The 13,140-nt window shown below is 42.3% G+C and overlaps 1 protein-coding gene across 2 annotated transcripts in view; it reads left to right on the forward strand.

Moving 5' to 3' along the window:
• Window positions 1-3,173: 3,173 nt before the first annotated feature.
• Window positions 3,174-13,140, forward strand: part of IQGAP1 (IQ motif containing GTPase activating protein 1) — a 54,997-nt gene continuing 45,030 nt past the window's right edge. The window contains exons 1-3 of one of the 2 annotated variants that reach the window (XM_039386454.1): window positions 3,174-3,407; window positions 3,874-4,075; window positions 6,217-6,316. In XM_039386454.1, the coding sequence (XP_039242388.1) occupies window positions 3,327-3,407; window positions 3,874-4,075; window positions 6,217-6,316 (383 nt within the window). In that variant the 5' untranslated portion in view covers window positions 3,174-3,326. Of the gene's footprint in view, window positions 3,408-3,846; window positions 4,076-6,216; window positions 6,317-13,140 lie in introns of those variants that run through there. The other variant, XM_027745376.2, reaches the window with a different exon arrangement.

Consider the following 13,140-nt stretch of genomic DNA (forward strand, 5'->3'; position numbering starts at 1 on the left):
AATCTGTAAATCTGGCTCATCCCCACTTGCTTCCAGCTAAGTGTTGTGGACTGCTCAGGACTTAAATTACTTTATTGGTTCCCCAAGTGTCTTTTTAGGTAGCCTGCATGAGAACAAATACAGGGGCAACAAGTCAGCATTACAAAGCAGATGAAAAGACAGGGAGTGTGTATCACAGACAAAATGAATATTGAATTACCCATATTTCTTCTGTTTTTTCAGGTAGCTGTGGAGCTTCCTTGGACTCTACAGGTCCTTCAAGAGAAACTGTACCTGGTGCATGGGGACAAGTGCACTGTTTTCCAGTTCAAGAAGCCTTTTTACCACTACAGAGCTTGCCCATATTCCACTATCATGACGAGGGAAGGAGAGGATTTTATCATTAGCATGCAGGGTGGGGAGCTTCCTAACTTGCCTCTAAGGAGTAAGGACTCCTCTGCTATTCCAGCAGCCTGTTGGTGTGTCCTAGCATTGCATTGTGAGTATCAGCAGAACTGGGCAGGATTTGGGTTAGAGTCACTTGCTCTCAGTCTTCCCTGGGGAATCCTGCAGATAGTGTGCATCCCAGGCAAGCTGTGGGCCATTTGAAGTGAGGTCAGGATGCAAAAGCAGAGTCTGGAAGCAATACCCATTTTGAAAGCCAGACTTCCTTTTTTTCCTGCCTGGCTTGTCTGGTGCACTGGAAATGTGGGATGGGTTCACTCTGCATTCTCTTGCCCCAACTGTGCAGCTGGTCCCTTGCATTTTCTCCAGAGCTTCATGCCAAGTTCTCTGCTGCATATATGGGTGGGTCAGGGCTGTGGGAGTGATCTGGGCTAGCACTGAGCACAGTTGTGAACTAGCACTGGGGGATTGTGTGTTGGGATATTTGTATGTATTTATCCCTGCTGTTTCTTTCTTTTAAGATCAGGTCAGTAACTTGTCTCATTTGACCACCATAATTCTGATCTGATGCTGGGAGCCAAAAGGCAACTTTTCCTCTTGGCAATCCATAGCCTAACATGCAACCACATACAAAAAAGTCTCACGAAGTAAATGAGAAATAGGAGTCATATGTGTATGTGTCTGTTAACATGTATATACATGTATACATATATGCACATACACACACACGTTTTTTTCCCCCAATATATATGTTAAATGTATACACCTACTCACTTAAGATAGCTCCTTCTGGGTTCTGGGCATTCTGACCCTGTGGAAACAGAACTGGGTCGTTAGAGAAGACAGAGAAAATTACAGGTATCTAAATGTTATTCCAGACATAGAAGGTAAGAGCTAAACTTATTCAGAATTAATGGGCCCTAAAGGGAAAGGTCATGATTGGCTGTACATGATAGAAGCACAAAAAATAATAAAAAAATTATTAATAATGATGAGCTGGATCATGAGAATGATGGATGCTAAGATGCGGAGTGGCATTAGACCTATGTTATTCCAGCTGTCAGCTTCATGTGCGCTGAAGAAAGAGTAAGAAATAGCTTGAAATTCTTAATGCTAAATGGGACCTAGGGCAGATCCCACTCAATCTTCAGACTTTGCTTTGCCAGAAATGAGGATACATGTGAACAATTATTCAGTGGACATTTGTATGAATATGCTATTATTTCACAATCTTTTTTTGGACTACAAGACTCTAGAACTTTGGAAAGGTAGGTATGATAACTGTATATACAATCCTGTTTCAAGGAAGATTTGAAGAGGTTAAGAGATTCCTTATGTTTCAGTGGAAGCCTGCAGGTAGGGTATCTTTAAGTGACTATAGAATCAGATTCAGAGTCTTCAGATGTTGTAAACACACTTTTTTTCAGCACCATTCACAAAACTAGATAAAAATAGGTACCTCTGTAATATTATTTGTAAGGCCATCTGGCTAGTGCTTATTCAACATTAAGAAAAAAAAAGAAACAGGAGAGGAGATAAATTAAAGACATAGAAACACAAATCCTAACAGAAACCAGTTAGAGGCAATAACAAAAGACCAGTAATCTTAAGTCAGGGGAGCTATTATAGGAACCATTAAATATAATCTTGAAGAGGTTCAGCCAGATTCTTTGATGATGTGCAATAATCGCGTTTTATTTTTGTTATCAGAATGAGTCTTACAGGAAAGAGTAAATTTATGAGATTTTTTCGAGGGAAGATTGTGGGACTGCACAAAAATGTTACAACATTTTTAGGGGGAACAAAACCAGTCCTGCACTCCATAGTCTACATATAAACATTATTTTAAATGTCTTCTCATTGCATAACTGCGAAGTAGCCACATGTGAAGTAATGCAAATGTTAATAATTAGACCTATTGTTTCACTATAAACCCTTTTGTTTTGTAATTTATGTCTGGCATTCACTGATTTAGTTATTTCTGTAACTATTGAAGTGTGTCTTCCTTTCATACAGACTCTTTAAATATCACAGAATCAGCTAGATTGGAAAAGACCTAATCATTGAGTCCAATATGACTCAACACCACCTTGTCAATTAGACCGTGGTACTAAGTGCCATGTCCAGTCTTTCCTTAAATACTTCCAGGAACGGTGACTTCACCACCTCCCTGGGCAGCCTATTTAAATATCTAATCACTTTTCTGTGAAGAAATTCCTTCTAATGCCCAATCTAAACCTCCCCTGGCACAGCTTAAGACTATGTCCTCCTGTCCTATTGCTAGTTGCCTATGTATATAGAGTAAATATACTTTTTGATGGGCTCACAGAATCATTGAGGTTGGAAGTGACCTCTGGAAGTCTCTAGTCCAACCTTTCTTCCTCAGCTCAGGGTAAACTTGAGCGGGTTGTCCAGGACCATGCCTAGTTAGGTTTGAAGTATGTCCAAGGGCAGAGACTCCACAACTTCTCTGGGCAACTTGTTCCAGTGTTTGATCACCTTCAGGATACAAGTATTTCTTCTTATGTTTATTTGGGACTTTCATATTTTTCAGTCCATTGCCCATTGCTTCTTGTCATGTCATCTCTCAGGCTCTCCTCATATGTCAGATGCTCCAAGCTCGTCATCAGTTGCTCTGTGTTTCACTGTTCTATTTTCTCCATGTCTTCCTTGTACTGGGGAGGCTGGAACTGAATCCAGTACTGGGAAGAAGGGAATGATCAACTCCCTTACCTGTTGGTGATGCTTTTCCTAATAGAGGCTATTTGTCTACCACATTATTTAAGTTGTGCCTAAGTAGTAAACTTATGCCCTGGCAGTGAAATTCATGGGGCTAATTAAAACAGACACATGGTGGCTGGCATCTTCAGTGCTCTGACTCTTGAACAAGAACCAGGCAAAGCAACAGTAATACATGTTGAAGGGAAGGAAACTTTCAGGGCATGATTCTCTCCCGTGGCAGTGCTGCTGAACGTTGCTGTTGTTTTGGGGCACCCTGCTTAAACTTGTGGCTGACATTTCAGGTGAGTTACCATGGTTTGGTCAGCAAAGCTGTTTAGATGAAAGAGCCGAGCTGCATCCAGCAAGGTCAGATTTTACTGCCGAGAAGGGTGATGCAGGTGGGGAGCCTGGCAGGAGCAGAGCTCCTAGAAAAGCCTGTATCAGCAGCGTGTGGAAGGCAGACAGACTGTCGACGCTGAGCTGATCTGGCTGCACTGCACGCAGTGGGGCTGGCACGGCCGAGCTGTGTGTAAGGAGGTTGGAAAGGCTGACAGGGTAAGATGTGAGTCGTGGCTAGGTTGACACGGGCTGTGTTCCGCAGAGTTTAGGTCAGAGTTTAGCTGGGTGTTACGAATGGGGCTGACGGGAAGGCTCAGGGCCAGGGCGGTGGCCCTGTGAGAGAGACTCCGGGGAGAGACAGGGTGGCCAGGCCGGGGTCCGTCGGGGCCGACCGGCAGGGCAAGACAAATCGTCGCTTTGCTCCAGCAGCGGACGAAGGTGGCGGAGGCGGCCAGGGCGCGACCGGGTCGGGAAGACGGAGAGAGCGCGGAGCGGCAGCTCCTCCCCCGCCACACCCGGTGCGGCAGGAAGAGGAACAGCCGCGCCCAGCTCGCGCCAGCCTCGGCCCAGCGCAGCACCATGGCGGCGGAGGAGGTGGACGGGCTGGCCGTGTCCCGGCCCCACTATGGCTGTGAGTACCGGGGCGCCCGGAGTCCGGGAATCCGCGTGGCCGCCAAGCGACGCCCAGCCCGGCCCAGCCCACGTTGCCCGCACCTTCCAGGGTCTCACGCTGGGAGGGGAGGCTGGGACGCCGCAGGCACGGGGGGAGCCGCGGGGCCCGGGCTCCGGGGCTGTCCCGCGGGCGCGATGCGCCCCACCGGCTCTCCTCGCGGGCCCCGGGGGTGGGCGCCTTGTGGCGCGGGAGCCCGTCCAAGTTCGACGGCCCTCCCGGATGCTAGAGATGAGCTCTGGGAGAAGGCGGTGGGTGGACAGCGCAGGGGCGTCCTACGGCTGTCCCGCCGTCGTCTGCCGCGGGCGGGCCCCGAGCCTCGCCCAAGATGTCCGCCGCGGGCGGGGAGGGGGCGGCCCTGCCTTCTGCCTTCCCGCCGATTTCGGCGACCACACCCGAGTTGCCGGGCGAAACACCGCTGCTATCCGACACCTCCACCACCTTGTCATAGGCTTGCGGTGGAGAGGGAGGCTTTGGCTCTTGCCGTCCGAGACGAGGGCTCACCGGTGCTACGATACCGCGTCAAAGCGGCAGTCGATCCGACCGTGCGGTGCCGCCCGAAGCCGGGGCGGGCAGGGAGGGCCGGTTTAAAGAAGGCAGGATGGAGTCTGAGGGTTTGGGAGAGGAGGGAACTTTTCCCTACTGTCAGGCATTGCCCTGTGCATTGTGACACTTTTCAGCTCACGTGACTTGGGGTAGGTTGGAGTAATCAGAATGGTGCTTTTGCGGTACTCCATACTGGTTTCCAAAGCTCCTTTGCAGTTTGAACCACGATCTTGTTTGATCCCAAGTGCTGTAGTTGATACCTCATCACTTGATGTAGTTCACAGAATCACAGGATGATTTGGATTGGAAGGGACCTTAAAGATCATCTTGTTCCACCCCCTGCCATGGGCAGGGGCACCTTCCGCTAGACCAGGTTGCTCCAAGCCCCGTCTGACCTGGCTTTGGACACTTCCAGGGGTGAGGCAGCCGCAGCTTCTCTGGGCAACCTGTGCCAGGGCCTCACCATCTTCTTGGTTAAAGAATTCCTTCCTAACATGTAATCTGAATCTCTCCACTTTTAGTTTAAAACTGTTCCCCTTTGTCTACCACTATCTGCCTGTGTAAAAAGCCTTTCTCCCTCCTTTTTTATAAGCCCTCTTTTAAGTAGCGAAAGGCTGCAATGAGTTATCCACGGAGCCTTCTCTTCTCCAGGCTGAACAACTCCAGCTCTCTCAACCTGTCTTTGTGGGAGAGGTGCTCCAGCCCCCTGAGCATCTTCATTGCCCTGCTCTTGACCTGGTGTAACAGGTGTTGTGCTGAGGACCCTGGAGCTGGACACAGTTCTCCTGGTGGGGTCTCAATAAGTGCACAGTAGATAGTTGTTGAAAGCATTTTAGGTATAAGCTAACCTTTAATTAATGACAGTATGAGACATTTCCTATTTGTCCAGTGGCCCATAGAACCTAAGAAGTTGTGTGCTTGGGTTTTTTTTTAACATGAGACATATTTAGCTGTAAGTATGGGAAGAGTACACTTTTTCACCGAGGCTTTAAACACACAGAATCTGAAAGATTTAGGCGTATACCCCTATGTAGGTCCTCAGCTTGATCAAAGATGACATGCAGGTTGTGGATCTGAAGGATTCCCTTCCAGATGAGGACTATGAGTAGCATTTCCGTCTTCTTTTAGAGGGGGACTATGAAGATACAGAAGGGATTATATAATGTGAATATATATTTTTGTCCTTCCTTAGTCTTTTGCTGTCAAAATCAGAGGACAGATGGGACATGTGGTCACTGATGTGCCTTTGAGGAAGACAAAGGCAAAACTAGAAGAAAATAAGAGAATGAAGGATCGTTTCTAAGAAATTGGAAGATGGAAGCAGTCAGATTGTGAAATCAGAAAGAAGGAAGATGACAAATTTATGTGAGGAGGATAAGGAAACAGGGTTTCTTCTGATACTAGTAAAGAACAGATCATCAGATTCTTAATTCTTCTGAATTAGGGAAAAAAATGGATGAGTTTCTGTGGGAGAGGTTGGATCTGATTTTTTTATATGCCCGTTCAATTATATTCAATCTTCAACCCCCTGAGAAATATGTTTTATCTATTTGCAGCTGTCTTGGATAATGAGAGATTAACAGCAGAGGAAATGGATGAAAGACGACGCCAGAATGTAGCCTATGAATACCTCTGTCATCTGGAGGAAGCAAAGAGGTAAGAATAAGTGGTTTTGAAACTGCTGGTGCTTTAAAAGAAGTTGTGACATTTGGTAAAGGGAATAATTTGGATGCATCTTACCTCTTGTCTCTGTTTCTTAGTGGTTATATAGTTTCACTAAAAAAAACCAACCGACCAAAACCAGAGAACCCCTCCTACCCCCCCAAAAAACCCCTAACCCCTAATGCGTTTATTTAACATGTTCCTGAAGACTTTGTGACAAGAACTCTGTTGCTCTATTGCTCCAGTTTTCCTAGCACTGGATGGGTTCTCCCTGTTGTCTAACTTGTATCTTAGTGCAGTATCATCTCCTTGCTTAGCACTGGACATCAAAAACACTTATTCCCTTCCTCTTAACTGCAACCTCTTTAAAACTAAATTGTAACAGTGTATTTCCCTTGCACTTATCTTCTCTTAGACTGACAACACAATTCTTGTGTATTTCTCTGTGTCTTTTTTAATAAGTCTGTAGTACTTTTCCCTGGATTGCTCTGACTTCTCTCCATGCACTCTGTGTCTTTCTGGAAGTGCACTTCCAAAACAGAAAACTTTTCCTACAGGGTCTTAGCATGCATACTTTTAAAGAGTGCAGGGATTATTTTGTGTACCCCAGTAGATTTGCTAGTATTGTACACTGTTGCATGGCATTTGTGTTTTCATGATATTAAGATGTAATACAGTTTTGCTGAGTTGCCACCTTTTTGTTGTAGTCGTGCTGGTGAAATTTGTTCCTCATCTTGTGTTTATATGGTCTATCATGTTTTCCTGAGTGTGTTACCCTTCACTTGATCCTGCTGAGTTGGATCTTTCCTGATCTTTGTTTAAAATATTGAAAGAACTTCGATCTTATTCCTGTCTTCCAGCATGTGTGTAGCTTTCGTGTCATCTCCATGTTTAATAAGCATGTAAGCATGCTGTGTATCTTTATTCAGAGACTTAATGGAAAGTATGATCAGAACACAGTAGATGCTGTATATCTGCTGTTAAAGGAGAAAGAACTGGTATTAAAAATGAGTACTTGAAGTCTTACTGCTGGTATTTTTAAAAATCTTCTGCTAACATTAAATCATATATGCTGTACATGGAGATAGAATGAGACATACATAAACGCATGTTTGAAATAGCCAACAGTATGTTTTGTTATGGCTCGCTAAACACTTCAGTCTGCCTTTGTCCTTCAAAAGATGATATGGATTAAGAGCTAGAAAACTTTGACTGGCTGGGTGGTGAATTTCATATAAATCTGTGTAGTTCTTCCTCAGCAAGACAGACGTGTTCAGCTGTAGCGATTTTAATGAGGAGGAAGTGCTGAGTTTTTACTAGCTCACTTCTAACAGAGTATAAAGAAGGATCTCATTCCAAGATTTTAATAGTTTATGTTGCCTTGCCAAGAATGTATAGTATATTTTTGAAAGGGCAGGGAACACTCAGTGTATGCTGTAGTCTTTTAAGTGCTTTGTAACAATTGTCACTAGTACAAATTCAGAGAGACTGCTTAGTTACTAGCAGATAATAGTTTTCCATCTGTATGGACTTGGATGAAGTTTGAAGTAGTGAGAAAGATCTGACTATATTTCAAAATAACTTCTTCCCTTTGAATCCAAAATCATTAGGAGCAAGTCCTGGGCAAACCGGGAGAGAGGAGTTGCACTGTGGTCACTGTACAAGCTTGAAGGAGCCTCTTCAAGGAGGAGATCCCTCACTTGTGGACTCTTCCTGTCATTGGCCTCAGAGTAAATGCTCGAGGAGGTGCTGATTCTCTGTTCAATTCCTTGCCCAGATTTGCAAAAAAATTCAGGCAAAAATACCTAACACAGCAACAGCACCTAATTTCATACTGAAATGAAAAATTTAGAAAAGTTTGGATTTCTGAACTGTCTGATGTAACAACAAATGTGCAGTAACTTCGAGTATTTCTTGAAGTTGTTTGGAGTACCTGTCTGCTAGGGAGCATACATCAGAAGCATTAGCAGAGGAATAACTTGTTCTTATTTAGTGGTATTCCACCCTGCTGTCTTGGGTTTTTTTTCCACTGTCACTGTTGTTCTCTTGTTATTTAGCAGTTTTTGACTTCAGTTAATGTGCAACAGTCTTGCGAAACAGGAATTATTCTTGCTAGTTGGAGAAAGGGAGGCAGAGTGCAATTAAGTTGCTCAAGATTGTGAAAGACATTGAAATGAAATTTGGAGCTAAAATGAAGATTGTGAGTAGAGGGATTCCTGTACTGTGTGTCAACTAGATGCCTCATTCTTGAATAAAATGGTTTATTAATAAGTGTTGTTTAATACTTCGGGTTTTATGGTTTGTGTTCTATTTTTGTTTATGTTTGGATTGGTTTGCTTTTTTTTTTTTGTCTCCAAATCACAGTAGTCCAATAGAAAAGCTGTGGCAGTGAAGATAAAACTATAAGAGTATACTCTGTTCTGTTGTGACATGGCAGCTCATGCTCGCAGAAGGGTAAGGGTGTATTTATCTGGAATAGAAGCAACTCGAGAGACCTTCTTTTGTAGTTCTTATCAAGAAGTCAGGGTGGTGCACTATAATATTCTTCATCAGTGTTGTGTGATAGCCTCTTTTCCTATGTGGGGTACTTGTTGGGGTATTGTGGCATTTTCATGAAATTAGCGCTTAGCAATCTGGCAAAGGCTTTTTCAAGCTTTGTCTTTCACAGTGGAATATTTTAGTTCTCCAAGTGCAACGAGAGTATTGTTGGCTCTCTTGTTTCCTCATCTGACTTTGTGGGTGATGGTACCATGTGTTTCCACTGTGATAGTAGGAAATATTTTCATTCTGGATTATGTCCTAGTATAGCGTAAACATTTTAGTGCCCAGATTATGCTGCTTCCAGTAACTGTTTAACTTGCCTGAGCAGTGTGTTTCTTCTAGAATGCGTCAGGATGGAATCTGTCCCTATGGGGTTTTTTCTCATTTTGGGGTTTTCTTGTAGAAAATATTCCCTATTTAGTAAGGAAAGGATGATGATTGTTCTATATTGTGGATCTAATCAGTTCAGGATTGAAGTGTACTGTCTATGTTCTTGTGGTAATCCCCTTTTTTCTGACAGATTGGAAGATGGCTTAGTGTAAACTGATGAAATCATGGAAAGAAATTAATACTTTGTGCTTGTGTAGCAGAGTCTGAAGGACCTTTCCTATTGATGCTTTTCTGTAAATTACTTTCCCTTCACCTTCATCCATGCTTTCTCTTAAGGTAGGGAACACTTTTTTTTTTTTTGACTGGGATGACTTGTCCGTCTTGAAGCAAAAAGTAAACCTAAATTGTTTACCGGGGAGCTAGATTTCCTACAAGAAAACTAATGTTTAAAGAAAAAAAATCTGGTCTTCATCTTTTTAGGTTTCCCACATTTAGTTTGAAAGTGTTTGACTGGATATCATTGTCTCTCAGAATTTGGCATAGTCATCTGATATTTGCTTCAAGAGGTTTCTTATTTTCAGAGGTGTAGGGTGCCCAGAAGAATGATAAGGAAGAATTACAGAGGACACCTCTTTCTAGACAGATTAAACACATCTAGAGTTAGTGCTCTGCAAAGCTTATTCTGTGAGTAATCTTGTAAAGCTGGTTCATCAGGGTCTGTAAAGGTGTAGATATCAGTTGCTGTAGGAGCTCTTGTTTGAAGATGCTTAAAATAGTGCAGCTTAAATCTTTCTGTGAAGGAAATGTGATAGTTGCTCTTTTACACAGGATTAGTCTCAAGAGGCTTCTTCATTACAAATCAGATTTTTCAAAAAGGGGGATAAATTACACTGATTCTTTTGTCTTACTAACCTGAACTTGGAAAAACTGAAGTAGTTCAGTTAAAATATGTGTCTTATGAACCTTGGTTAAGAACAGGGCTGTGATAGAGCGCTAGGTATTAGAAAGGTAGTTTGAGAAAAGCAGGATTAGGCTTTCTCACTTACTTTTGTATGGTTCTCAGTGTACGTCAGGTAAGTATATCATGTGCAAAATATCTTATTTAAATCCTGCTTAAATTATTGTGCAAATTAAACACAGACAGGTTTCCTATGGGTTTTGAAGCTGTAGGGCACTACCTCTCAGAGGATTCTGAGGATGAGGTGGTAGAACAATCTGTGGCACATAGCCCAGAGTGCCACAGTCCGTCCTGGTGGTGTGAACCACTGCTCTGGTTTTATTGCTGCTTTGTTTTATTGTAAATCTCAAGGTAGCAAGAGTTGTAACTCAGGAGTCCCTCAAAGAAAAAGAAAGGTGGGGATTGTTTTGGATATTTCTGAGCTCATTCTTTTTTCCCATTCCTTCCCCGCCGCCCCCAATTTAGGAAAACCTGACTCGTTGGGATGGGATTTCTTTTAGCTTTTAAAGGTATTTCCATTTGCATTCATATTTGAATGTCCAGAGTGTGTTCAGTCCAGCTGCAGTTTTGTGTCTTTCAGCGATTTTATTAGCAATTAATTGTATTACCTCAGAAGCATAGGAAATTACTAGAATTTTGTAAATAACAGAAAAAGATAATGTGGTGGATCTTGAACTGTTCACAGACTAGATATGAGACATTCTGTAGTTGTGATATGTGAAAGCTATTTTGCTTTTTACAGGACGGCCTGTGTCTGTATTTAATCTATCAGATCACAATGATCCTCTCTTTAATATTTGCTGGTTAGCATTGCATGCTGAAAAAGATCTAAAGATGGAATTAGTTATGTTTAGAAAACATCTGCAGTAATTTTGTCAGTAGCCTGTAATGTAAAGCCAAAGAAGGTGTTCCTCTTGTTGATGAGGTCTTCACATTTAGAAGGGAGACAGTCTGAGTATTCTGAATTATATCTGTTTCGTTTCCTGATATTTAATTTAAACTTATGACTCCTTTCAGAAATATTTTTTTTTATTTTCTAACTTTAGAATGAGGACTTTTTTTAAAATTTTTGAACCATTTATAGTATTGAAGTACGACTGGATTTCTGTGGTTGCAGAGTCAAGAGGCAAATGAGCTCCTTCATAAATGTTTGTATTTGTAAATGTATTTGTGCTTGAGAAGTCCTGATATCTTCACGTATAATCCAAGTCACAGAATTCCAGAAACTGGCATTTGACTGAATATGACTTATATAATTCCCACCAAAAGTTACCCCTCTAGATCAGGTGAGTGGGTCAGAAGGTCACTAATTGACATAGCAGAACTTATTCTTGTTTGACATAACAGAGTTCTTCTTTTTATTCCAGATTAATCAAGACTTTTTTCTTTATTTCTTCGTGTTTCCACTTGTAAGTCCGGTCAAGTAATGGTTTTTGGGTTGGTTATTGGGTTTTTTGCATGTGTGTGGTTTTGTGGTGGATTTCTTTTTGTTTGTTTTCTGCTTTTGTCAGATACAATGCAAGTCCCCTATTGGATTGAATAGCCATGAATATTCATAGATAATATTTTACTATCAGTAGTTATAAGTTGAAGTACCTTCTGTTTAACTCTCACCACTTTATCTGGTGCTTTTATCGGCTCCTGTTTGCACTTGAGGAGATATTTCTCTACAGATCTTGTACTGTTTCATTGATGACCTCATGCAGTTGGCAGGGAGTGGCTGTCTGGACTGGAAGTGTCTTGGAATGCACATTCAGAACTGTATTTTTCTGAGAAGTGGGTGGAGAGAGGTAGGGAGAGGGCAGTGGTGGAATACCACGATCTTTGCTTCACTTTGCTTTACTTTAGATACTTTTTTAATGACTCACTGGAAATAGTAATGAAAGGCAGGCGAGGAGGAAAGAAACAACTGTACGGAATTCAGTTTGGAGACCAGGGATTTTCTGTTTGGAGGATGGTTTCTGAAGGAATATTGTATGTAATGTAAGAAGAGAGCAGCCCCAAATAACCAAAGCAAATAGTTGTCATTAACAGTTCTTGAGTATTGGTACTATGGAGTGCTCCTTAATAACCCTTATTTACAAGAAATTAAGTTAGTCTTAAGGTGTGGTAACTTAATCGATGCTGTAACTTCCAAGCATTTAGGCCTATTTAGTTTCTAATGGAAAGTGATGATGGCAATTAGCTTGAAAGATGGTTTTGAGTATATGATAATTAAGGTCCTCATGACTGTTGGCTTAGTACTCATCTGAAAGCTCTCTAGGACAAATGACAAATCTTTTTGGCAAACATGGCAAATGCAGTAGTATCCTCATCAGCAAGAGCAGCTAAGGCAGTTTTTACAGGTTGTTGGCAGTGTTTGCAAGGGAGGAAAGAGGAACCTCATACTTACTTTTAAGAAGGGGGGCTGAGGGTAAAGATTTAAATGCTAGAGTATTAATACGGTCTTTGGTTCAGCTGATTGTTGCCAGGGAGAGTACGTCAATCACTGGAAAAAATCTGGCCTGTGTTACTCATTAATTCTTTGCTTTTTAGTATCTTTGAACTGTGTGCATAATGAGAATGTTCTGGGACCTTTTAGCTGTGGGCAGTGCTTGTTTTCTTAGCTCTCCATTTGAGAGATTGTGACTCTTCCTGTACAAACCTTACTGAAAGACATTTAAATAGCCACCTACTTTTCTAGAAGAGAACACTCCTGATATGATAAATTTATTTTACTTGGTTGTTATTACCTCTCTGAGAGATCTTTAATCTTCTGAGGTGATTCCTTGATTTGTTCAGAGTTGATAGAATAAGTTATTCTAAAGAGAAGTTTTTGTTGGGGATTCTCCGCATGTGTCTAACGTCCTTGCTCAGGTGAACCGGATGAAGAGCTGAGGCTGTCTCCCAAGTTTTCTCTTTTCATGCTCTATGAGAATGTCTGCTAAGTCTGCAATTGTAACTGAACTAAAGAGGTTTGAGATAGCGTCTACATATGAACGATCTGCTG

The sequence above is a fragment of the Pipra filicauda genome, unplaced genomic scaffold, assembly GCF_003945595.2.
Source record: "Pipra filicauda isolate LSUMZ 115617 unplaced genomic scaffold, ASM394559v2 scaffold486_size446389_pilon, whole genome shotgun sequence".
Taxonomy (NCBI): domain Eukaryota; kingdom Metazoa; phylum Chordata; class Aves; order Passeriformes; family Pipridae; genus Pipra; species Pipra filicauda.